General features: G+C 42.5%; 1 protein-coding gene across 3 annotated transcripts in view; it reads right to left on the reverse strand.

Moving 5' to 3' along the window:
- Positions 1–355: 355 nt before the first annotated feature.
- TMEM143 (transmembrane protein 143) overlaps positions 356–24,177 on the reverse strand; it is a 36,291-nt gene continuing 12,469 nt past the window's right edge. For all 3 annotated transcript variants that reach the window (XM_088459533.1, XM_088459542.1, XM_088459526.1), the window contains exons 3-8: positions 20,846–20,953; positions 17,940–18,137; positions 6,998–7,134; positions 5,801–6,080; positions 3,870–4,059; positions 356–1,040 (exon numbers count right to left, since the gene is read on the reverse strand). In XM_088459533.1, coding sequence (XP_088315659.1) covers positions 868–1,040; positions 3,870–4,059; positions 5,801–6,080; positions 6,998–7,134; positions 17,940–18,137; positions 20,846–20,953 — 1,086 coding nt within the window. In that variant the 3' untranslated portion in view covers positions 356–867. The remainder of the gene's footprint in view (positions 1,041–3,869; positions 4,060–5,800; positions 6,081–6,997; positions 7,135–17,939; positions 18,138–20,845; positions 20,954–24,177) is intronic.

The raw sequence follows: 24,177 nt of genomic DNA on the forward strand, positions 1-24,177 counted from the left end.
TCTTTCTTTACCAGCAGCACTTCCAAACAACTTTATTTTTACGATACAAGTCCAGTGCGCAGGTATTCAATACACGTTTTGAGATGTGTTTATTTTTTCATCTCAAAAGTACTCCTCATGTGTTATAAGAGATATCGCCCATTTCCACACTTTTTCCGGTTTATTGTGCTAGTTAAATGTTAAGTAGGATCTGAATGGTTGCTATGGGGAACAACTCCATTTCTAAAAACTCCCTATAGTAAATATACCCCTATGTGTTTCGTCACACCTGACTACTTTTTAGACTCAAGAAATTATTTAAGTCAGGGTATATGTACTAGGCAAACAGATGAGAAGAACAGCACTACTCACAATGTTTTTAGGTTCAATATTTTTTTTATTTGAGGTTGTCATTTGCAAGTTTTACACATGATCATAGGTATGAAAGATTTTCATGGAGCTGTTCCATAGTGTTTATTGCACAAAACTCATGAACTCCTTGCTGCACCATTACATAACAGTATTTGTCTACACTTTAGTGAAACCAAATAACCATCACTTACTATATAAAGGAGTTGAAATTACTTGTCTGTCTTGCAGTGGTGGTACAACTTGTCATATATGGATAAATACATGAAGCAGCCAATAAATAACTTAAACTTCCCAAAATGCATATAAAACCCTGCAGCATATTTACATACATTCTCAAGCACAAGACATTCATCCAAATACAGTAGTAACATGTTCCTTTGCCAAGATGGAGTAAGCTGTTGCATGACACACACACACACACACACCATAAAAGAATACTCTCACTCGCCCAGACGCAGGGAGTGTAGCTTAATTTGCATTACTCTGACTAACATATCAGTCCACTTATATTGCTCTTCAGTTGTGAGTCTGTAAAGTATATTCTTTGGGAGTGCCTCTTTTTTCTTGTGTTCTGATGAAATTGTTGAGATTCTGAAGCGCTCTTTCGGCAGAGAACGTTATCTCCAAACCAGCTTTCTCTTGTAGCCAGGACTCAACCTGTTTTTTCACCTGCAGAGTTGTTTCACGGTCTAGGTGGACAAAAAACAACAAAGGAAACAAATGAAACAAATAGAATGGTTAGCGCTAATAAATATCAAATTCAGTGAATATTTCCATTTGGCCACATTTTGGAAATAATAACTGTTCCACTAACCACTGAACTGGCTAATATTGTTTCCAAAAATGCCCCCAAAATTATCGATTTTAAAAATGACCAATTTATGTAAATAATAGCTTTTTAACCTTTTTCTTAGACAAATATGCAGACTGATCAATAAAATTATACTTAACCAAGTCTACACATCTATCATTTGCATAATTTGATAAAAATAATTAATTTTGGAGAGATATTTTGAATAAAATGGTTTTATACAGTTTAAAAAAAACAAACAACTTTGCTGTGTTTATTTTTACTAAAATATATATATATATATATATATATATATGTATAATCATACATACATACAGCTATATACATACACACACACACACATTGGATCGCTCATCGCTGCTGCAGCTGCCGGGGAGAAGGGAGGGGTGACACTGAGGGGGGTGCGGCTGCAGGGAGATGATGATCACAGTATGAGTTAGTGTAACCGGCCTGGCGGCCACGGCTGCCTTGAGCATTGTGAGCCTAGGGATCTGGCTGCAGCCTCGGCTGGGCGATTGCCTGTTTACTGTGGCTGGGGAGGAAGGAGAGGGGCTGGCACGGTCATTGAGCCTGGCGGTTGCCGGAAGATGAGAGCATTCGGGGACTACTGCAGAATATGAAAACAGGTAATGATTCCCTGGAGTGTATTGGAAGATGCAACTGAAAGGCTTATGAAGTTCAACAGAGAAAGCATAGGAGTGTGAAAAGAGGTGCGCATAACTTAATGACTATTTCCATCATCAAATGGGCACTGATTATGTCATCACACCCGTGCACATTTGGTTTTCAATGATGAAAGCTTGATTATACAATGCTGCAGGCAGGTAGGTGACACTGTCTGAGGATTGCCTTCTCTCAGAAGCCTGAAAGGTGTCTCCTTAATTTGGCACACATTTCTGGGATAGCAGGAAACTATGCTTTGTAATTGTTGTGCCAAATTAGACAGCAGTGAAACCCATCTACAGACATGGTTAGGATGCTCAACTTATAGTTCCTGCATATTTCTGATGAAGCAATTGTGTGTAGATTTGTTGGATATATAGATATATATATACATGCATACACACACACACACACACACACACACACACACACACACACACACCAGTTTTAGGCAGGTGTGGAAAAAATGCTGCAAAGTAAGAAAACTTTGAAAAATAGAAGTGTTAATAGTTATTTTTTATCAATTAACAAAATGCTAAGCAAATGAACAGAAGAGAAATCTAAATCAAATCAATACTTGGCGTGACCACCTTTTCCCTTCAAAACAGCATCAATTATTTTAGGTACACTTGCACACTGTCAGGGATTTTGTAGAATTAAAGTCACGTGTATAATTAACCAATTATATCAAACAGGTGATAATGATCATTATTGATATGTAGGTTGAAATACAGTCATTAACTGAAACAGAAACAGCAGTGCAGGAGGCTTAAAACTGGGTGAGAAACATCCAAACTCTGCTACAAAGCTGAGGTTGTGGAAGACAGTTTCATGTCACAGTTCGTACACCATGACAAGACTGAGCGCAGCAACAAGACACAAGGTAGCTATACTGCATCACTAAGGTCTCTCCCAGGCAAAGATTTCAAAGCAGACTAGGGTTTCAAGATGTGCTGTTCAAGCTCTTTTGAAGAAGCACAAAGAAAGAGCAACATTGAGGACCGTAGACGCAGTGGTTGGCCAAGGAAACTTAATGGATCAGATGAAAGACACATCATGCTTCCCTTCGAAATCGTAAGATGTCCAGCAGGGACATCAGCTCATAACTGGCAGAAACCAGTGGGACCCAGGTTCACCCAATTACTGTTTGGAGAAGTCTGGCCAGGAGTGGTCTTCATTGAAGAATTGTGGTCAAAAAGCCATACCTTTGACGTGGAAACAAGGCCAAGCGACTCAATTATGCACAAAAACATAGGAACTGGGGTGTAGAAAAATGGCAGCAAGTTCTCTGGACTGATAAGTAAAAATTTTAAATATTTGGCTGTAACAGAAGGCAGTTTGTTCGCCGAAGGGCTGGAGAGCGGTACAATAATGAGTGCTGCAGGCAATAGTGAAGCATGGTGGAGGTTCCTTACAAGTTTGGGGCTGCATTTCAGCAAATGGAGTTGGGGATTTGGTCAGGATTAATGGTGTCCTCAATGCTGAGAAATACAGGCGTCCCCAAACATACATCCAATGTCATTAAGAACTATCTTCAGCGTAAACAACATCAACAAGGAGTATTGGAAGTGATGATATGGCTCCCACAGAGCCCTGATCTCAACGTCATTGAGTCTGTCTGGAATTACATGAAGAGACAGAAGGATTTGAGCAAGCCTACAAGATCTGTGGTTAGTTCTCCAAGATGTTTGGAATAACTTCCCTGCCAGGTTCCTTCAAAAACTGTGCAAGTGTACCTAGAATAATTGATGCTGTTTTGTAGGAAAAGGGTGGTCACACCATATATTGGATTTATCTTCTGTTCATTCACTTTGCATTTTGTTAAATGATAAAAATAAACTATTAACATTTCTATTTTTTGAAAGCATTCTTACCTTGCAGCATTTTTCCACACCTGCCTAAAACCTTTGCACAGTACTCTGTGTGTGTGTGTGTGTGTGTGTGTGTGTGTGTGTGTGTGTGTGTGTGTCCATATATATGGATATATATATATCCATCCACACTAAGTTAGGAGTTAGCCTTAGTTATATGGTTATACATGCACCTATTTTCTCTCCGTCACTTGGGATGTTGAGTTGCTTTAGAAAGCTGTGCACCAAGATGACCTCTTTAGCATGTTCTTCTTGGGCCCTTAAAGTCAGAGCACCAAGGAGCTCAGAGTTGTTGGAAGTGCTTCTGTAATATAACATGTGAGCCAGTTCCAAGGAATGAGCTTTCCTCCTCTGAGAAAACACCTAGAACACAGACAGAGGTCAACATATCATAACAAAAGCCAACAGAAAGTTGCTACTAAGCATAGATACAAATATACCAGCCTGAGGAAGCAGATGGATGTTCTGTGTATTTTATGTTCACTCTCATTTGATCTCTTTTTTTATCTGCTTGCATTATAGTGTATTCCTTTGTATTAAAAAAAAAAAAATTTGTGTGTACCTACAGCTCGGATGATCTTCACCTGTTTTGGTTTGCAACCACGGAAGGACATTTGTGAAAGAAATGTCCAACGCCTGTATATAATCTCAGATCTCTATCTATAAAGTGCCATGATTTATGACAGTATGTACTATATTTTTCATTTTATTTTCTTCTATATATGAAACGATTCAATTACACACCGACATCCAAGAAGCGCCAGAACAATCCATTTCTCCAATACAGGTGTCCTCATACATCTAGCCTCAATATGTCATGCAATGCGACTTGCCTGGCGTGAGTAAGCCGCAAGGTACCGTGCAATTCTGCCACCTTTGGGCGTCTTTTTCACTGGAAATGCATCTAAATAGCACTGTGATGTGACTAGGATGAACGAGCAGACTGTGCTGATTAATTTGATATGTGACACTGGAATATCTGTGTGCACCTGAGTCTGTATATGAAGCACAAAGTAACTTGGAATGAAAAAAGCTGCGGCCTCTACATTGCAGCACTTCGTATACAGATTCAGGGACTCGGTCGCACACAGATATAGGCAGTTGCGCAAATCAATCAGTAGTCTGCTTGTGCGCCCTGGTCGTATCATATTTGCGATTTAGATGCATTGTCGGCAAAAAAAGATGGCGCTAGCAGAGTCTCACGGGACGCAAGTGGGCGTTTTGGCGCAGCAAAGATATGTAAGGACACATCTGTAGATACAGTATGGCAATCAGATGATGGGTATGTTTACATTTACATTTTTTCTTCCTAGAAAATTATTTTCTATAGAAAAGTACTGTGTTTGACTTTTATGATAACTTTTACATTGCCAACCCTCCTGCATTTGAGAAGACACAGACCACTAATAACTTGTACATACTTTTGCCAAACCTGTAATTAATGATGTATTGACACAGGTTGAAAATATAATATTTTTTTTTATATTTGTGCAGCACATTTTTTGTGTATATTTTGGATGTTTTCCACTAAATCTGTAACCAATACTGCATTTAAGTCATGTTTGTTGTTTGGTCTATGTCAATAAAAAATAAAGTAATAATCAACATGTTTTTTTTTTTTTTTAAATCAAATAAATATATTTTCCACTTCCTGCCCCTATCATCATCATCCTGAGATGGCGATAGTGATAAAAGGATTGATACAATCACTGCTGCGATCCTTCTTAAATACTGTAGGGCGGCTATTATCCACTGGGGGCTTTTTAAAAAAAAAGAAAAGAGAACCTGGACCCCAATGAAAACACCTGGATTTCTCCCTAAAATATATACAGTAGACTTTATAATAAGACATCTAATTTTATACAATGAAATAGGACCATGTCTACAGCAAGCAGGAGGGTTTTAACTTACCATGCACAGAAAACTAGAATATGCATGTGCATCCATTAATCAATAATACATTATTTTTTTTATGATGCACCTACAGGGATAAGAATATCCTCTTTTTGATCTTAAAGGAAGAAACTTGCAGGAATTTAGATTATATACGGAAGAGAGGTAATTTTGTGGAACATATTTCATAAATACTAGTTAGGAGAATTACCTGCCAAGTTCGGAACGTCATGAATCCAGCAAATAAAAAGAGGAGGAAGGAAGTCCCAATCTTCAGATCGGTAAGAACCACCATTCCCACATTGACAAACACTATGCTTCCACTGACCAACAACATTGTGTTCAGTAAGGTACGATCAAAGCTGGAAGTTCGGACCTTTACCACAGGAAGCAGCTGCTCCAGCCCCTCCAGGGGGATGTCCTTAAAGCATTTTAACACCATATGGGAGTTCTTTGGGCGAGCTGCCACTAAAACACGCTTGAAGTATCGCCTGTTTAGTCAAAATAATGAACTGTTAGACAAAGTTATAAATGAAAAATAAAAAAAATAAAGAATGACATGAAAATAGATAAGTTGTGAATTCATTGTCTAACAACTTTTGTTTTTCACAAAAAAAACCCAAACTAATTGTGGGGGATTTAAAAGAAAAAAAAATAATAACAACATAAATAAATAAGATGAATTTATAACTATTGAAGCTTTCCCAATTCATTCCAATGGCCCAATCACGTCAATGGAGATGTGTGCTGCATGTAGAAACCATATATTTTTGTCAATTGAGAATCAGGTAAATTCCATTGATGTGGATGAAAGAAGTAGCCAGCCTATCACAAGTGCCTAGTTTGGGCATGGTGTACTAGTGTGCTTACACTACCCCCCACATTACCTGGGGCGGGGGGGGTGACATTTAATTTAATTTTAAATGAGAGTTCGGAGAGGGTTATATTTAATTACAAAAATTAAAACAGTGTCGGTGATTATTAATTAATTGATTCCATTTTTAAAGGGATCTTACCTGGTCCATTATACTGAGACAAGTGGAGTGACCACAAAGTTACCACTACTTGGGTCCTAAAATATATTCATTACACTGGTCTAGAGTCTGGTGTGCTATGGTATGCTAGTACGTACTTCTCTAAAGAATGACAGGATTCAATGAGCAGGACATGTAATACAAAAATAGACTTCCCAGAGTAAGCTGAGGATCTGCAACACCCACGTAAAAACTGTTTACTCCCCAGTTTATCTAAACAAAATGTTTGTTTTTGTAACATGGATAACACACACTTCACACATTACATAAAGAATATAACTCACAATCATAATATACATTCTATTGGGATTATAAGGTATGGCAATTTACTATAATTACATTGTACAAGGTGAGCACCCAGAAATATGTCTTGCCTTTCTTGTGGGGTGCGAGGAGCACGGGTAAACAGAGAATCCTGAGGCTTTGGGGTCATCAGTAAAGCTAGTGGTCCCACTCTCTGTCCCAGAGCCCAGTAACGGATATATTCATACTTGTCAAGATTAACATGAACCTGAAAAAGAAACAGCACTTTTTCTAGTATTTATTATTCAGTTTAGCAATAAAAGCTAAATCATTGAGGTTTAAATACCCAAGTGTGGTTGTTGCTCAGTGACATGTACAAATCTGAGTCATTAAAAGGAAATTCTTTATCAGTTGACAGATGAATATAGGCACCTGTACAGTTACAGTATCGCTAACAAATTGGAATCTTTAATTTATCTCATTTTATGTAATATTTCACTTGTAAATGCTATTACAAATGTTGGCTCTGATACAGGTTCTGGGAGATTCACAGATTCGGGTGGTATCAATGTATTTGGGAAGTGGGGGTGGAAGATCCAAATTTCTTCTTTTTTTTTTAATAACTGCATCTGTTAAATAGAAGTTTTTTTATGTTACTTTATGACAGAATTTAGTTCAAATGATAAATAAATACAAAGTTTAAATTGTGCTAAAAGAAAAAGATATATTTACAAGTTAGGGTACTAAATGTAATTTATTAATAATGTAACTCAAAATCTTGCAAATCAACCTTACCTTGCGGGTAGGAACACTTGCACAGTAGCTTTATCCACAATACCCCAACCATTCATTTACATATACATAGTCACACTGAAACTTGGTTAGATAGGTCAGTGTTAGTTGTGTCTTTTGCCACCATATACTGTAACTTATCACTACTTAAAGGGGCACCTCAAGGGCTTTTCAAGCACGCCACCGCACAGGGCGGAATTCGCCAAGTACACCGGCCGCAAACAGGAAGTCTGCAGGGAGAGACCTGTACTGCTACTCGCAGTGGAGGAGTTGTCTGGCAACGAAGAACCCCGCCCACTCTACCCATCCCAGCGGTAATGGTATGCGCTCAGAGGGAGAGAGGCGGCAGCTGGGCTGTCAAATTCAAAGGGGGCGCTGCAAAAAATCTTTCATTGGGTGCAAGTAGCCCTAGAGCCAGTCCTGCCTACTTAACACTAGGATACTCTCTGACTATTGTTTTGCCCTTTTGAAATGCAAGTATATAAGGTAATTTATACTATCTGTCCATATTTGTGCCTGTGTATTAATGTTTACATAATGCCTCTTCACAACAAAATTATTATAAGCACAAGGATTTTCTTACACCAGTTGACGTTTTATAAGAAAAATCAGATAAAGAATATATATTTTTTTTTACATTACATGCAGAAAAGCGAGCCAACTTGTAGACTAAATCAATATTTCTGAGAGTGCAGGCAATCAATCTATTAGGGGGCAGTGGCAGATTACTGAGGCACTTCACAGCAAAATATTCATGGATGGGATGGGTTCCTAATGAATTAATGCACTGCATTCTCATGAACACTGGTACGGCCCACAAAGTGAGTGTCTTCACTGTGAGTGGATGACAGGTGCGCTTTAAATGATTATTTAAGGATATTAAATAATGTGATTGAATCAAAAGCTTATTCAGAAATGTCACTGTCCAACTTTGATCATAGGAAGTGCCCATTAGAGTACTTGAAAAATCATATTGCATGTCTGCGGGAAAGTAATCATAATAACCAAGTGATCTTTTCCCTGCACATGCTCCAACTCCTATAATACTTAGATCACTGTGTGTACAAGCCGTTTTGTGCCAAGTTTGTTTCAAAATAGAATCCCTATGACAAGATATGACATGCCTAATTTAAAGTTTACTTGTCACCTACACACAACTATACATTTAACATGTAGGAGCAGACATCATAACTAAACTGATTAACTGCATGTTATCTTTTGGGCAGACATCAATATAATTTAATGACTGTGAGAATATTACATATATTGGCAGAAGGAGACTTGCTGTGCTCCATGAGTAAACTACAGCTGTCCATTGCACATCCGCTGGCCGAGGCTGCCAGAACTGGGAAGCAAAACATTTCCCAGATCGTCCTGAGGATACTCCGAGCAGTTGCACAGACTGTGGCGCTGCAGCGGCAATATTGGATGCAGGGTGCCGTTCCAGACACCCTACTAGCCCCCTTCAGAGGCATCTGCCTTGTGCAACAGCACACGTCACACCCCCCTAGTTACGGCCCTGCCCAGACCAACAGCCAAATAAAAAAATGCCCAAGGCCTCTATGAGCCAGAAAAGAAGGGCCATTTCCAGCTAAAGGTTGTCATATACATCTCTAATATTCCACTATCACACAAAATATCCATTCTAAATCGAAGTAATGACACAAGGCGATAAGTGGATGGAAAGAAACAGCTCACGTCTTCAGGTGGCAGAAATCACAGCGGTGACAAAGTTGCTGACAGCAGATCTACTTTAACTCCGCTTGTTTATGTTGTAATTTAGATATTTAAATATAAGGTTGTTTAAATCAACACCAATAGCCACTACAACCTATTCAAAAATAATTCTTAAATAGCAAAATCAGATATGACTAGAAAGAATTTAGGGCAAAAAATGAGAGATATGTAAGAACTTACCCTTGTTATCTCTCTTTCTTCGAAGTCCATAGGGTCCACAGGGTTGACCTTGGGGTACAGGTTGGGAACCAAATCCAGGCACCACGCAGTTAAAGCTTTCAGCTCCCAGGATGCACTGGGTCCACTCTCCCTATAATTCCGCCCCCAAGACAGAGGCACCTCAGTTTGTAAGTAGCCAAAGGCCGGAGGAGGAAAGAGAGAGAGAGAAGACCGGAACACTCAAGAACCATACTCACAGTGAATCGAGACGGGAAACCGGTGACCAGTAAAGGTGCCCACACACATAGCGATCTGAACACGATCCCACGATGTGTGCGATTTCTGAACCTTCCCCCGGCAGTCCTACACACGATTTGGAATAAAAAATGGCAAATCTGACTTAAGATCTATCGTGCACCCAGTGCATTTTGTCCTAGATTGGCAAGTCTGCCCTACAGCACGGCAGGTCTGACGTGCAGCTAAGAGGTGAGTCTCTCACTGAGGGGGTGCCCTGCGACAGGCTCTATCAAGTCCCAACCGGAACATCACCTCTCCAGGCACTGTCCAGCCCCCTAACTAGCTCCCTCCCCCTCCCCGAGTACAGGTCCTGGTGTGTATCTGGGAACAGACACATAACTGGAGACCCCGTCCGAAGGGCAGGAAGCAAGCCAGGAGACACTCGTGACTGTACCAGAACCCCAGCTCCCAAGAAGTTAAACCCGGGCACCGGCAAAGGTTTTTCCTTTCCCCTCCCCCCCCTTTTTTTGACAACCATACAGTGACTGCATCCAGCAGTCCCCTTCACCTCACCAGAACACTACTGACCAACAGCTAAGCAGGATGCCGCGCTGTACTCCAGACCTGATCCAGTGTTTCCTAATTAGAGGCACATATCTGTCAGACTGCAATACTGGACATTGCATCACACCAAGCAGACAGATTTGGTATACTAAGAAGTGACTATTAGACACAGAGTCCAAAAATCTTGGATTAGAAACCTAATCCACGTGAATGATACCAAGCACTGGCATACCATCATTCACTCTTTAAATTGCCTATTATTTCACAATTGTTATATTTATTGTCATATTTTGTGCTATTTTGAACAATTAAAATATTGTTTTATATTTCTATGTGTATGACACCATCTTTACAATAGATCTAGACCATTACATATAGATGTGCGATTTCCTTCATTCTTGCTAAGAAGGATCACTCCCAGAACGCTGTATCATTAATCAACAGCACAACATCCACATATTAGGCAAAGCACTAAACCCTTATTATTGATAATTGTATGTATACATATGGAAGGGTGCATACTGGGTAATTAGCCGCTGGCCATACCATCACAAGATAGCTCAGTGCGCAGGATTGTCATATCCATTAAGCACAGCAGATCTGAAGATGCGATGTACGACGAGCGGGGATGCGCATTGGCATCGTGATCGTGAGTGGACACTCACGATTTGGGCATATTTTACACAATTTGTCGCTACGAATCGCCGAAATTGGCCAAATCGGGTAAAATATCACTATGTGTGTGGGCAGCTTAACACAGCCCATATGAAGCCAGGTGCATCAGGGCGTGAAAGCGAGATAACAAGGGTAAGTTCTTACCATATCTCTCATTTTCTTCTTCAGGGTCCATAGGGGGTCCACAGGGTTGACCTTGGGGATGTCCCAAAGCAGTCCTTGTAAGGGTGGGGACGCTCCTGTGCTGAGAGAAGAATCCGTCGCCCAAAGGAAGCATCCTGAGAGGCAGAGGAATCCAATGCATTCAACCTTAGAAAGGTCTGGACAGAAGACCACGTGGCCACCTTGAAAGGCTGAACAGCCGAGGCGCCATAGCGAGCCACCCACTAGGGGCCCACAGCCCGAATAGAATAAGCATCAACAGAAACCGAAACAGAAAGGCCTTCCTACGGGTAGGCCCCTGAGATAGTCATACGAAGCAATCTAGCCAATGTTTGTTTATTGGCCAGCCATCCTTTCCTTTGAAATCCATAGAAACTAATAAGGAGTCTGATTTCCGGAAGGAACTGGTACGGACCACATAAATCCTGAGAGGCCGGACCACAGTCAATGTGGCCACACCAGCCGAGAGGACTGGTGACTGAAATGTCGGTACGATAAGTTCCTGAATAATATGGTGAAGAAACACAGGGCAAGTACGACTCACAACCCTGTCATGGTGAAATATCCAGAAGAGGGAGCCACGTGAGAACGCTCCCAATTCCGACACTCTCCTGGAAGATGCAATCTACATAAGAAAGAGAGTCTAAGCTATAAACCACGTAAGGGCTATCAAAGCTAGTGGTTCAAATGGAGGCCCCAGGAGGGCACAAAGAACCACTGCCAAATCCCAAGGAGCCCCTAGGGGGGATAAAGGGAGGTAGAATCCAAAAAACACCCTGAAGGAGGGTCTTAATACCCGGGAGTTTGAGCAATTCCACATACGAACCATACTGACAGTGCAGAGACCCTGAGACAACAGGTCCGGATATTGAGGCAGCAGGAACGGAGTGTCGATGAAGAGACTCCAAAAATCTAAGTGTCAGTGACGTCTGGGTCAATCTAGAGCCACCAGCAGGACCTCCGTCACTGACTGAACTTTTGAAGAACTCGAGGAAGAAGGGAGACCGGAGGAAACAGGCACACAAATTGGAAGGTCCACTTCACTGACAATGTGTCTGTGGCCGGAGGCAGGCCCCATGTGACGTCAGGCGCCCATTGTAAATGTGTACTCTGCGCTAGGCGCAGAGTGTTTAAAAAATAAAAACGTATTTAAATTGGTATGTGCAGCACTGAGCCAGGACAGCAGGTCCTGGGCTACAGTGCTGCAGGGTGCAAAGCCTGATGCTGTGCACAGGCATGAAATGTGAAGGTATTTAAAAAGTATGATTTTAAAGGTATATTTTGTAGAGAAAATGCACTTCTTGAATATGCCTGTGTAAGACATGACAAGCTTGTGACTGCAGAAACTAGATGCTAATGTCATTCCCTAGGAGGAGGTCTGATGAAAGGAAAGGCTTGACTGGAAGTTTTCTGTGTGAAGGTGGGAATAGTGTCATATGGCTAAACCCTTCATTTGCAGTACTTCCTTTGAAAAGGCAATAGCCAGCAAGGTTGATAAAGACAATTTGGTTGTTTTTAAGAAGCCCCTTTTTGATGTCACTTTCTAAAACCTGAATGTGTTATGGTTGGGAGTGCCAAACAGATTAATACTTCCATTGGGAAGGATGATTGTCATTTACCATTTCCTGTGAAATGTTATATCAACATTTTAGGAGACAGTTATAATGTAAGATAAATCAGTTTGTGTTTAAGTTTGGGTGGTAGATTAGAAAAGAGGAGATAGAATGACTCCTTTGAAATTTAATACGTGGTTATTTATATTTTGTGACACCGCATGATTGGTTGAGAGGAACACAGGGCAGATTTACCCCCCTGTGATATTGTGTGTAAGAATGATATAAAAAGAGGGCCTGTGAGCCCTGTATGTTGTACATCTTTGAAAATCCTTTGTGGAGAAGAATTGCTGTAACATCTTGTAAGCTGATTATTCCCCTTCAATACGAAGGGATGAGTCTTCTTTAAGACTTTGAGCAATAAACACTGTTTTGCCTTTACTTCGATTACATCTGTACCCTGCGACCAAAAGAACTGAGCCAAACGCTATTCCGTTCTCCTACTGTTCTGGGTTGAGTCAGGCATCTCAGAAACTCAAGCCCTCTGCCTGCTACCGTGCAGACCTGGTACATTGCGAGGGATCAGGTGGGAACAGCCGACACCAAACAGGAGGTGTGTCCGCAGTTAGTCGACGCATACGCAGCAAGATCGGTTTCAGGTGCCGGTGGTAGGAGCCTGATTGTAGGTAAAAAGCGGTTCCAAGCACCGCTGAAAGGAGCTTGGTGGTGGCAGCTTCAGTAAACACCCACGGTGCAGTGGGCGGAGTCAGTGACAGGCGGTGAGTTTGAGTCCGAAAGCGCTAACCCGTGACCAGGGCCGGCCTAGACGGTAGGCGTCCGGTCACGGTGTCACCGAAGGTTGACGGTATCTCTAGTTCTGGACCCTAACACCGGCAGTGTGTGGTAGAGTCAGGAGGCCATGAGGACCACCTCTGAGATGCCCCCTCTGCTCACTAGGAGTTGAAACCTCTCTTGGAGAAGAGACCAGTCCCCGGGTTGCACGTCGTGACGGCTGAGAAAGTCCGCTTCCCAATGGAAAATTCCCGAAATGAACACTGCAGAGTTGGCCAGGAGAAGACCCTTGGTCTATGTCAGAATGTGTGACATTCCTGTCATTGCTGCCCAACTTCGAGTGTCTCCTAGGTGTAAGCCACTATTGTGAAATTGTCGGACTGAACCTTTACAGTTTGACCGTGAAGTATGTGTTAGGCCAGAGAGAGGGCCCGAAGACAGCTCGAAGTTCCAATAAGTTGATTGGCAGGGTTGAATCGACAGACGTCCAACTGCCCCAAAAGGGGTGTGGACCGTTCACTGCGCCCCAGAGACTGGCGTCTGTTGTAAGGATTACCCAGTCCGAGATCCAAAAAGGGGCGACCCTTGATTAGATGGGATGGTCATAGCCACCCAGATAGAGACAGACACACCTCCAGAGAGAGCATCATCGTCTGAAAATTGATCCATTGAAGAAACCCGTTCCACCTGGAGAGGATTAGTTTTTGCAAAGGCCTGGAATGGAACTGAGCATAGTCCACCCTTCCGAAGGTACCCTGGATTTCAGAACCCGCAATACCGAGTGTAATGACACTCGTCGACTGTGGAGACATCTGCGCACTCGTAGTTGAAGAGTGGAGATCTTGTCTGACGTCAGAAGGATTCTCTGATTCCGAGAAACCAGCAGGGCTCCCAGATGAATCATACCCTGTGAGGGATTCAAGGAGGACTTTTTCCCCAGTTGATTAACCATTCATGCTTGTGAAGGAAAGCAATGCTTAACTGGAAATGGCTTTGAAGTACCTTGGTGATCCTGCTAAGAGCAGGAGGCCGTCCAGATACAGGAGCAGTCGGATACCCTGAACAGGTGGGTTGTCATACAAGCCATAAATCTGGTAAACCACGGTGGGGCTGTGGACAGTCCAAAGGGCAGAGTCTGAAAATTGGAAGTGTTGCTGTGGCACAGCAAACCTGAGATAACGCTGATGAGAGGGCTCTATAGGTACCTGTAGGTAGGCGTCCTGAATATCCAGCGATACCATAAAGTCCCCAGGTTTCATAGCTCGTATGATGGAGTGTAGGGGTTCCCTCCTGAACCTAGGCACCTTTAGGAATTGGTTCAGGGATTTGAGATAGAGGATAGGCCAAAGAGGACCTCTCGACCTCTGAACCAGAAAGAAAGTAGAATAACCAGCCCCTCGCTGAGATAGTGGGGCTGGCATAATTACCCCTGCTTACCTCAAGGACTGTATAGCTCTCTAACTTGTTCGGGTCTGAAGAAGGGCCTGTATAGCAAAACATGTGGGAGAGCGTACCCGTGAGAGACCCAGTCTCTTACCCAAGCATCCGTGGTGACTTGACACCAGCACTGGGCGAACTGAAAAAGTCAGTATCTCACTCTGGGATCCCCCAGATGAAGGCCTGTCTCGTCAGGCTGAAGGTTTATCCTCAGACTTAGAAGCAGGGCGTCTGGAGTTCCCAGGTCTGCTTGGTTACGGGTATGGCGGCCCTTGTGGAGGCCAACAACCTAGGAAAGGACTGGCCTTTAGGCTTTCCTTGAGGACAAAAGGACTTAACAGACGTAGTCCGAGGCCTTGTAGTGGAAATAGCTGAAGACGGAAATGTTGTTTGTTATACTGCCAATGTTGCTACAATCTTGTCAAGGTCAGGACCAAACAAGATCTCCCCATTATAGTTTAATCCATTTTAAGGCCTATCTTGGAGTCCACCTCTGCCTTCCAGGAGCGCAGCCATAGTGTATGGCAGGCAGATACAGTCGCGGCCGAAACCCTGGAGGTTAGGAGACTGGCATCCAATGTTGTTACTCCAACATAGGAAACTGCAACTTGAATGTGGGCATCAAAAGACATCTGATACCCAGAAACTTTTGAAGGAAAAAGGTCTACAAATGCATCAGCCCAGCTCTCAATAGCATTAGCCACCCATGCCATAGCCATGGTTGGACGGGCAACAGCTCCTGAAAGCGAGTATATTGATTTCAGGCAAAGCTACCACCTACTTATTTGTAGAATCCATCAGGGCAGAGAAGGGAGGCGTAGTAGCGATCTTAATCAAACGAGTAACATAAGAACCCACCGCAGGAGGTGATTCCTATTACTTGCAATGACCCTCAGGGAATTGGTTACATGAGGCCAAACGCTTTTGTGATACCTCTTATCTGGCTATTGCCAGACCTCCGCCATGTGGCCCACCTGCTGGTCCCAGGGGGGAAAACAGCCGAAGACACTTTAAAGCTTAAACTAAGGTTCAACATCCTCTATACCAGGATGGACCTGACCGTCAGCACCAAAGCAAGGATATTAATACTTGATTTAGGCTCCCCCTCATGTGAAAGGCATAGGAGTCAGATACATTATCCATTTCTCCCTAGGCTGACGGTCTGTGTTAGACAGCAGTGCAGACTGAGGAGACACCACAGGGCGTTTATTACGCCTTCTAGGGTTTCCTAGAAACGACAACTACCCAGGGTGGCCGTTGTGGTAATCCCTGCAAGGGACATGACAGAATGTTGTGGTACCTGAGGGAATTGCATGTACTGTGAAAAACCCTGGTAGGGTGTGACAGTCTGTGTCACAGGGGTAAACTGCAAGAACTGTGAGATACCCTGAGAGGGAAGGGTAGCAGGTTGAGGTAACCCCAAGTGGGTTATAACTATGGGGGCCGCCAGGTGATCCGCAACGGAGGCCAGCATCTTGAGAAAAAAAACGCCCAAGGGGTTTCCTTTAAGGGGCTCGGTGCATGATGGCACCTTATAAATAACCCTTCCTGAGTCAAATCCTCCTTACTCACACCTGCAGCACATGACTTGCAGGATAGCAAAAAATGGGTGCAGTATTCTGCTCCATCTCCTAGTCAGACATATATGACTAACAATCATTGTGGAAATATTAAGCAGCGCTATACTGGTCCTGACTAGTGCTAGGATTAGCTGCAGGGACCCACTATCAGCGTATGCAACACAGAGTTTCATCTGAAATATGACCGACCTCACAAACATTGACAAGTATATATATGTGAGGTCTGTACACCTGTATTAGGGGAGATTGTAAACAAAACGGTTAGATATACACTGACAGGTGAGAGAAAAAGCACAGACAGTCAGCGCTATCATAAGTCACATACAATGCAGAAATATATAAACATTACATATAATATACTGCAAATGGCACTACAATCAACTGCCCAGATTCAGTGTCTGGGAAGGCTATAGCGCTGTGTACACTCACCCAATAGGTGAGGTACGCAGGGGGACTGGACTAACTGCCATCCAAGGAGATCTGCGATGCACGACAGTAATAAAATGGCCATCGGAGATCTCAGAAGAAGCATGGCCCAAGGAGGAAGCAGCTCAGCAAAACCAGACCATAGACTGGCAAGGCGCGCTGAGCTGAGGCGAGGAGCCGCTTTAACAGTGAAGGCTGCCTCCTCTGGCCGGCTATTAACCCCCGGGACGCCGGCTCCCGCTGCCGAACTTTAAGTTTTAAGTCCCTGGTCGTCTAGCGGACACGCAGGGTATGGGGGGGCCCGCCGCCACTGCCAGCACCTCCGGTCTGTCCCCAGAGACCGGAGGCAACGGACTGCATAAATACGCGGATCACCGCAAGCGGTGACCCGCGACCTTACCTGTCCCCGTCATTCCGGCAGCAGTCCTGGGAGCCCGCAGAGCCCGGCCAGCACAGACTCTGGGGTCTCGCAGAGATACCCAGATCTGTACTGGCGTTGCGGCGCCGGCGGGGTGGAGGAGCGGCAGCTTGGACATCCAATGGACTGTCCGACGCTGCCGCTCTGAAGAGTTTAAAAATCAATTAAAAAGAAACTCATACGTATTAAAAACTGCTAATCAGCCCCCTGCGTTAACGGTGACCCGACTGTGGCCGGGCACCAACTTAAACTGAGCTGCCTCTGGCTTGGGGGCGGGATTAAGGGAGAGTGGACCTAGTGCATCTTGGGAGCTGAAAGGTTTAACTGCGTGGTGCCTGGATTTGGTTCCCAACCTATACCACAAGGTCAACCCTGTGGACCCTGAAGAAGAAAGTGTGCATTCAAAATTCATGAGGTTACCACCGGTTCCTAAATGGTGCTGTCACTAGTATGGATTCCTCTCACTGTATATAGGCAAACAGTGCATTTGTACAGCTCGCTGAATATAAACCAGAGGAAAGAGGGCATGTGTACCCAGTACCTGCACTCCATCCTGTGGGTGATGTACTATTAGAGCATAGGCCAAAGCATCCTCCGACAAAATGTTGTAATTGGCTTGATCAAGAATCTGCTGCAAATGTTTCAAGACTGCCTTCTCCCTGGATAATTTCTCAGCATCTGTCAGGCTGGTGGTTTCCAGCATGGCATCACGGTCTGGGTTGATGGGATCATACAGGACCTTAGCGGGACAAAGCATACTGTATGACAAGTGTGTAAACTCTGGGATCCACTTTTGTTTCCAATAAGCAAAGCAAATATTTTATATTAAAACATTTATAAATTTCAAATTTATACATTGCATACACTATTGCTGCAGTCGCACTAAACATCCCTTCTTGGCGCACCATGTCTCGTGCGACTCGGTTAGCGCCAAGTTTCTTTTTTGCGTTGTTTGTGCTCTTAGGGGGTCTATTTACTAAGTCTTGGATGGAAATAATGTGGACGGAGATAAAGTACCAACCACCAGCTCCTGTCATTTTTCAAACACAGCCTGTGACATGGCAGTTGGGAGCTGATTGGCTGGTACTTTATTTCCATACAAGGCTTAGTAAATAGATCCCTCAGTCGCATCTGACAAAACAGCTTCACGAGACTGCGCAAATTAATTTGATGTGCGACACTTGTACATATGTGTGCGACTGAGACTAAATCTGCACATGGAGTGCTACGATGCAGCGGCCACAGCTTTCTTTCAAGCCAAACTTCGTTGTGCTTTGTATACAGATTCGGACTCAGTCACACACAGATATACAAGTGTCGCATTGCAACCAAGAAGCACAAATGAGTGAAAAAGACACTACACCGCAGCTCAGTCCCGCCAGGCATCACTTGTTGCATGGTGTATAGAGGCTAGGTGCATGATGGCACATCTGTAAATACTGGACGGGCTCTATTCATGCTTATTTGAAACCAGTGGCGTTGTTAAGACACCAGTAAGGCAAGTTACATTTTCACATTGAACATATCTTACCTAGAAGAAGATTTAGCAAAACTAAAACGAACAAGCGAAGCTGTTGTCCATAGCAACAAGATTATATATGGGCAGATGCACAAAGTATCGCTTACGCAATGCGGTACATCCCACCTCTGAAGTGAAGTGATACATCCCGCCTCTGTTCGGGTACATACCGTGCTACCGCGGTATGTACCTAGGAATGCCATTTACATCGCAAAGGACAGCTCTCCCAATAAGAGCTGTCCTGACAGAGAGACTTCCGGGTCTAACACCCACAAGTCTCTCCGGCGTCCTTCTGCGCATGCAGGTGGCGTTACCTACCGGAACAAAGCACTGAAATGAAATGTGATTGGTTGCTATGGGCACCTGTCACTGTACAACTAAGAGAGAGGGAACAAAGATATGTATATAATGTTTGGGGAGCTATTAACTGTGTATTTATCATTGCTTGTATGAACACAGAGATCAATTTCCAAGAGAACTCAACACTGTTGTTGCTGCACAGAATCATCTACTTGTGTGAACAGTGAAGGTCGGTACAACCTAAACGATATATCGTACAATCCGGCCGATACTGGCCGGATCGTACGATATATCGTCCACATCATCTGGTGTGTACGCACTAGATCGTGAACAACGCACGCTCCCGTGGGTCGTTAACGATATCCCCAGTCGTCTGTACATGCAGCTCAATCTGCGGATATCGGAAGCGATGCCATGCTGCCGAATACATCGTTTAGTGTGTACCCAGCTTTAAAGATGTAAATTGTGCTACACCACCTTCTAATGCAGACACTAAATTGCACAGAACCACGACTTTGTCCAATGAGTGCCTGTTTTAAAGTACTTATAACTGTTTAAGAAGGGATGGGTACGGCATGCTGGCGGTCGGGATCATGGCGATCAGAATCCCGATGCGGACATCCCGTCAGGGTTAGCATACTAACATCTGTCAGTCAATATTCTAAACCTCCCCTTCTCCCTAACCTCACCCTCTAGTGCCTAAACCTAATCTCCCCTCCACCGCACCCTAAACCTAACCCTCCACCCCTTAGTGCCTAGCCCTAACCCTCCCTCTAGTGCCTAACCCCTAACCCCAGTATTACCATCAGAAATCTGATAGGTGTCTGGACTCCAGCGCCGGTATTCTAAGCGCTGGCATCCCGACTGTCTGTAGTATGACCGCATCCTGTTTAAGAAGTGGGACGTTCTATGTAATTGAGGAGAGCACCACAGTTCTCCTAGTTGGTATCAACTAAAAATGTTGTTTGGAAGACAACTAAAAACACCCAAAGTGCTATAATGTAATGCAGACCTGCTTCCACCAAAAGGACCGTCTGACCTCAACTACTATAAATAAACAGCTGCCAGCACTGGCACTTATACCACTTCAGAGTGAAAATCCACAACATTTCAGTCCATCAATATTTCCATCAAGTAAATTGTAATGTCCTAACAAATTTCGAAAAAGTGTTGAGTTAAATGCTTAATTAAATTATCTTTGTTCTTGTTTATGTACTCAGACAAAAAATAGAGGAGAAATTCTAATAACAATTATGATATACCACCGAATTGTGTTTGAGAAGCACAAACTTTGTCGAAAACACCCATTGTCCCTGGATAAAGAGGTTATCTCACTTTCATAAATAGCCCCAATTAGAGCTAGATCAACATTTAAAACGTTTACAAGATGATTTGCTAATTTACCATTAGAATATACAATTAATGTGTTTAAATTTAACAATTATTTTGCTGTGACATTTATTTACCAAACATTTTTTACAGTAGTGTTATCCCAAAATAGCCACCTACAGAGGAAAAAAGAGAAACTCATGCTCAACCTTTAATATTGTCTTTATTACAAAAATGTCCATTCTCTCCCTAACCTTCCTGTCTGTGGATCCATTGAGATATATATTGAGGTTACTTACTTGAAGCTTCTCAAGGACAGAGTGGTAAGGCTGAAGAAGTGAGACATCCAGCTGTTTTACAAAGGAAAGGAAGGACTGCTTCTCAAACCCATTAAAAGAGTGAAAATCCTAGAAGGTAAAGCAGAGTGTCATCCCTGACAGCAAAATAATACATGTCACCAATACCGTCCAATACTATATAAAAATATGTGCAATCAAATAACGGAACTAGGAAGAATTATGGATAAAGAGACACCATCAGGTTGATATTAGTAATCTATACCAAACTAAGAAAAAAAATATAATATACATTTAGGCTCTTTCACGTTTATTTGCTGTAAATATATTTTTTACCAGTATGAAAACCACAAAAGAATTATTTCAGAATGTAATCATTAGAACAAACCTGTAAGGAACCATTCATTCTAACGCTGTGTTTAACATGAAGTTTAATTATAGAATGCTTCATGAGCCATTTCTCATGCAATAACACACTTGACATGTACAATAGATGGCAAATCATATGGAAAACGTGTTTAAGATGCACCTGAACTAACATTAATTTCAAGCCTTTTACACATTTTCCGAGAATGATCTAGGTCTCTGTGTTGAACTATAGTGTAATTTATAACTAAATACAGGCAGTCCCATATATAGAGGCATATTCAATTAGATACGTAAAAAAAATAGTTTTTACCGCTGTTGTAATTAATGCGCCTAATTTTCAATTAGCGCAGATTTGCGCACTCCCGATTCCTGTGCAATTCAATTAGAAAAAGCACGTGTGCGGCAATTCCGTCTGTTAATAGCTGTGTTAAAGGTGCCTACACACTTGGCGATGTGCTCACGATGTACGATTTCCCTTGAACTCTCCCCCGTTGGCTCCCCGGCAGTCCTACACACAATTTGGAGTAAAAAATCTCCAATCTGACTTAAGATCTATCGTGCATCCAGTACATTGTGTCCCAGATTGGCAAATCTGCCCTACAGCACGGCAGATCTGAAGATGCGATGTATGACCAGCGGGGACACGCATCGCATTGTGATCGTGAGCTCACGATTTGGGCATTTTTTACACGATCTGTCGTTCCAATACATTGGAATCGGCCAGATCGTGTAAAAAATCGCCAAGTGTGTAGGCACCTTAAGTGTACAGAAAAATGGGAAACAAGCCTTCACCCTAAAATTTAGCAAATACATATTGCCAAACAGTAAAGATATCTATTAGTAGCAAAAAGTGAACAATAAGTAAAAATATTTTCATAGCCTGTTAAAATGTATCAAATGGCTAATTTTTGCATTTTTTAAATAACAGTTTAAATATCATAGAAAGCAAGTGTTTTTCTGCAAATTATTGTTCTAGAATAATTTGTAGTGCATAAAAATAGCTATAAGTTAATTTTTGTGTAATTTTAACAGATTTTTAAGTTTGTTAAAAAACACCTATAACTCCCACCTACAGTTTTAAACACAACCCTCCCATCAATAAATACCAAATACCTGTCCCACATTTATTCTGCATTTTGCAAAATATCACCCAATAAAATTACTTGTAACTATTGGCCAAATAAAGCTAATTAAAAATGTATAAGTGCCTAATTAATCATTAGGGGTGTGTGTGTTCCCCATGGGTTCTGAAACAAGTCCCAACATTTTACCTTAAAATAGCTATTTTCCCAAAGTTTTATTAGCTCAGGGGCCGCAAAAAAAAAAAAACTGCATTAAATCCTATTGAAATTTACCCTGGTTAAATTTGTGTGGCTATTTGAATAGGAAATAACTTGCAGCCGCCTTAACGTGGCTACTTGGATATGCCCCATAGTATGTAGGTCTTTAAAAGTTTGCAACATTTACCATATATGGTTAAACTATTTAATGGGGTCATGAATGGTACCCCGTTCCACACTGATTCTTTGGCTTCTCGTATTATAGTTATCCCCAAGCCCGGTAAAGACCCTTCCCTTTGTACCAATTATAGGCCCATCTCTTTAATAAACACTGATCTTAAATTATTTGCCAAGGTACTTGCTAGTAGATTAAATTCTGTGTTAACATCTTTAATCGACACTGATCAAGTAGGCTTTATGCCGGGACGTCAGGCCTCAGATAATACAAGATGCACTATCAATTTGATCCACCATATTAATACCTCCAAAACACCTTCTATAGTCCTAGCACTCGACGCTGAGAAGGCGTTTGATCGCATTTCATGGCCCTTCTTATTCTCTACCCTCTCCTCATTTGGATTCAGAGGCCATTTTATCACGGCTATTAAAGCCCTCTATTCCTGTCCCTCTTCTATGGTTTTGACGAATGGGATCTGTTCCCCCCGATTCACCCTCAATAACGGCACACGACAAGGCTGCCCATTATCACCCCTTATATTTGCCCTATGCATCGAACCACTAGCAGCCCGTATTCGAGCTAATACTGATATACAGGGCATCACAGTGGGTCAAAACCATTATAAAATATCCCTTTTCGCAGACGATGTTCTCCTGACTCTTTCAAATCCATTAATATCCCTTCCTAACCTTCAAAAGGAGCTCTCCATTTACGGTTCTTTTTCGGGATACAAAATTAATCATTCTAAATCGGAAGCTTTGGCATTATATGTCTCTCCGCAAATGCAGGCCACGTTAACCTCTTCGTTTCCTTTTCTTTGGAGGCCATCCGCTATAAAATATCTTGGGATATTCATCACTAAAAACTATTCTTCTCTGTATCAGGCTAATTTTGTCCCTCTGATTAATAATTTGATTCAGGAACTTCAGATCTGGGACCGGATGTATATTTCGTGGTTTGGTAGAATAAACGCTCTCAAAATGAACCTTCTCCCCCGTTTATTATACCTTTTCCAGACTCTTCCAATTTCGGTACCCCGCGCAACCCTCATTTCTTTACAAAAACACTGTAACAGATTTGTATGGGCGGGTAGTAGACCACGTATCAAGAGATCAATTCTTAGCAAAAGTACAATCACGGGGGGCTTGGGACTCCCTATTTTACAGTCTTACTATGAGGCATGTCATCTTAATCACATCCTGTCATGGCATTCTGACCCAGGAGTTAAAAAGTGGGTTGATATTGAGAACTCCTTAACACAATGTGGTACGCTTAATACGTTGGTTTGGCTTCCTAAAAATTGTAGGCCGGCGTCAGTGTACTCAATCCCTACTATCAAATTTTCTCTCCAACTATGGGACAAAGTACGCGCCACCTATGATCTTTCTCCCTATCCGTCCCCACTCACCCCAATATGGGATCATCCTCAATTCCCCTCAGGATGTGATAGAAAAATGGCAGCTCCATGGCAGGCTCGAGGTATAGAAAGATTTATTCATATCAAAGGC

Source organism: Taudactylus pleione, unplaced genomic scaffold (assembly GCF_031769625.1).
Source record: "Taudactylus pleione unplaced genomic scaffold, aTauple2 ptg000041l, whole genome shotgun sequence".
Lineage (NCBI taxonomy): Eukaryota > Metazoa > Chordata > Amphibia > Anura > Myobatrachidae > Taudactylus > Taudactylus pleione.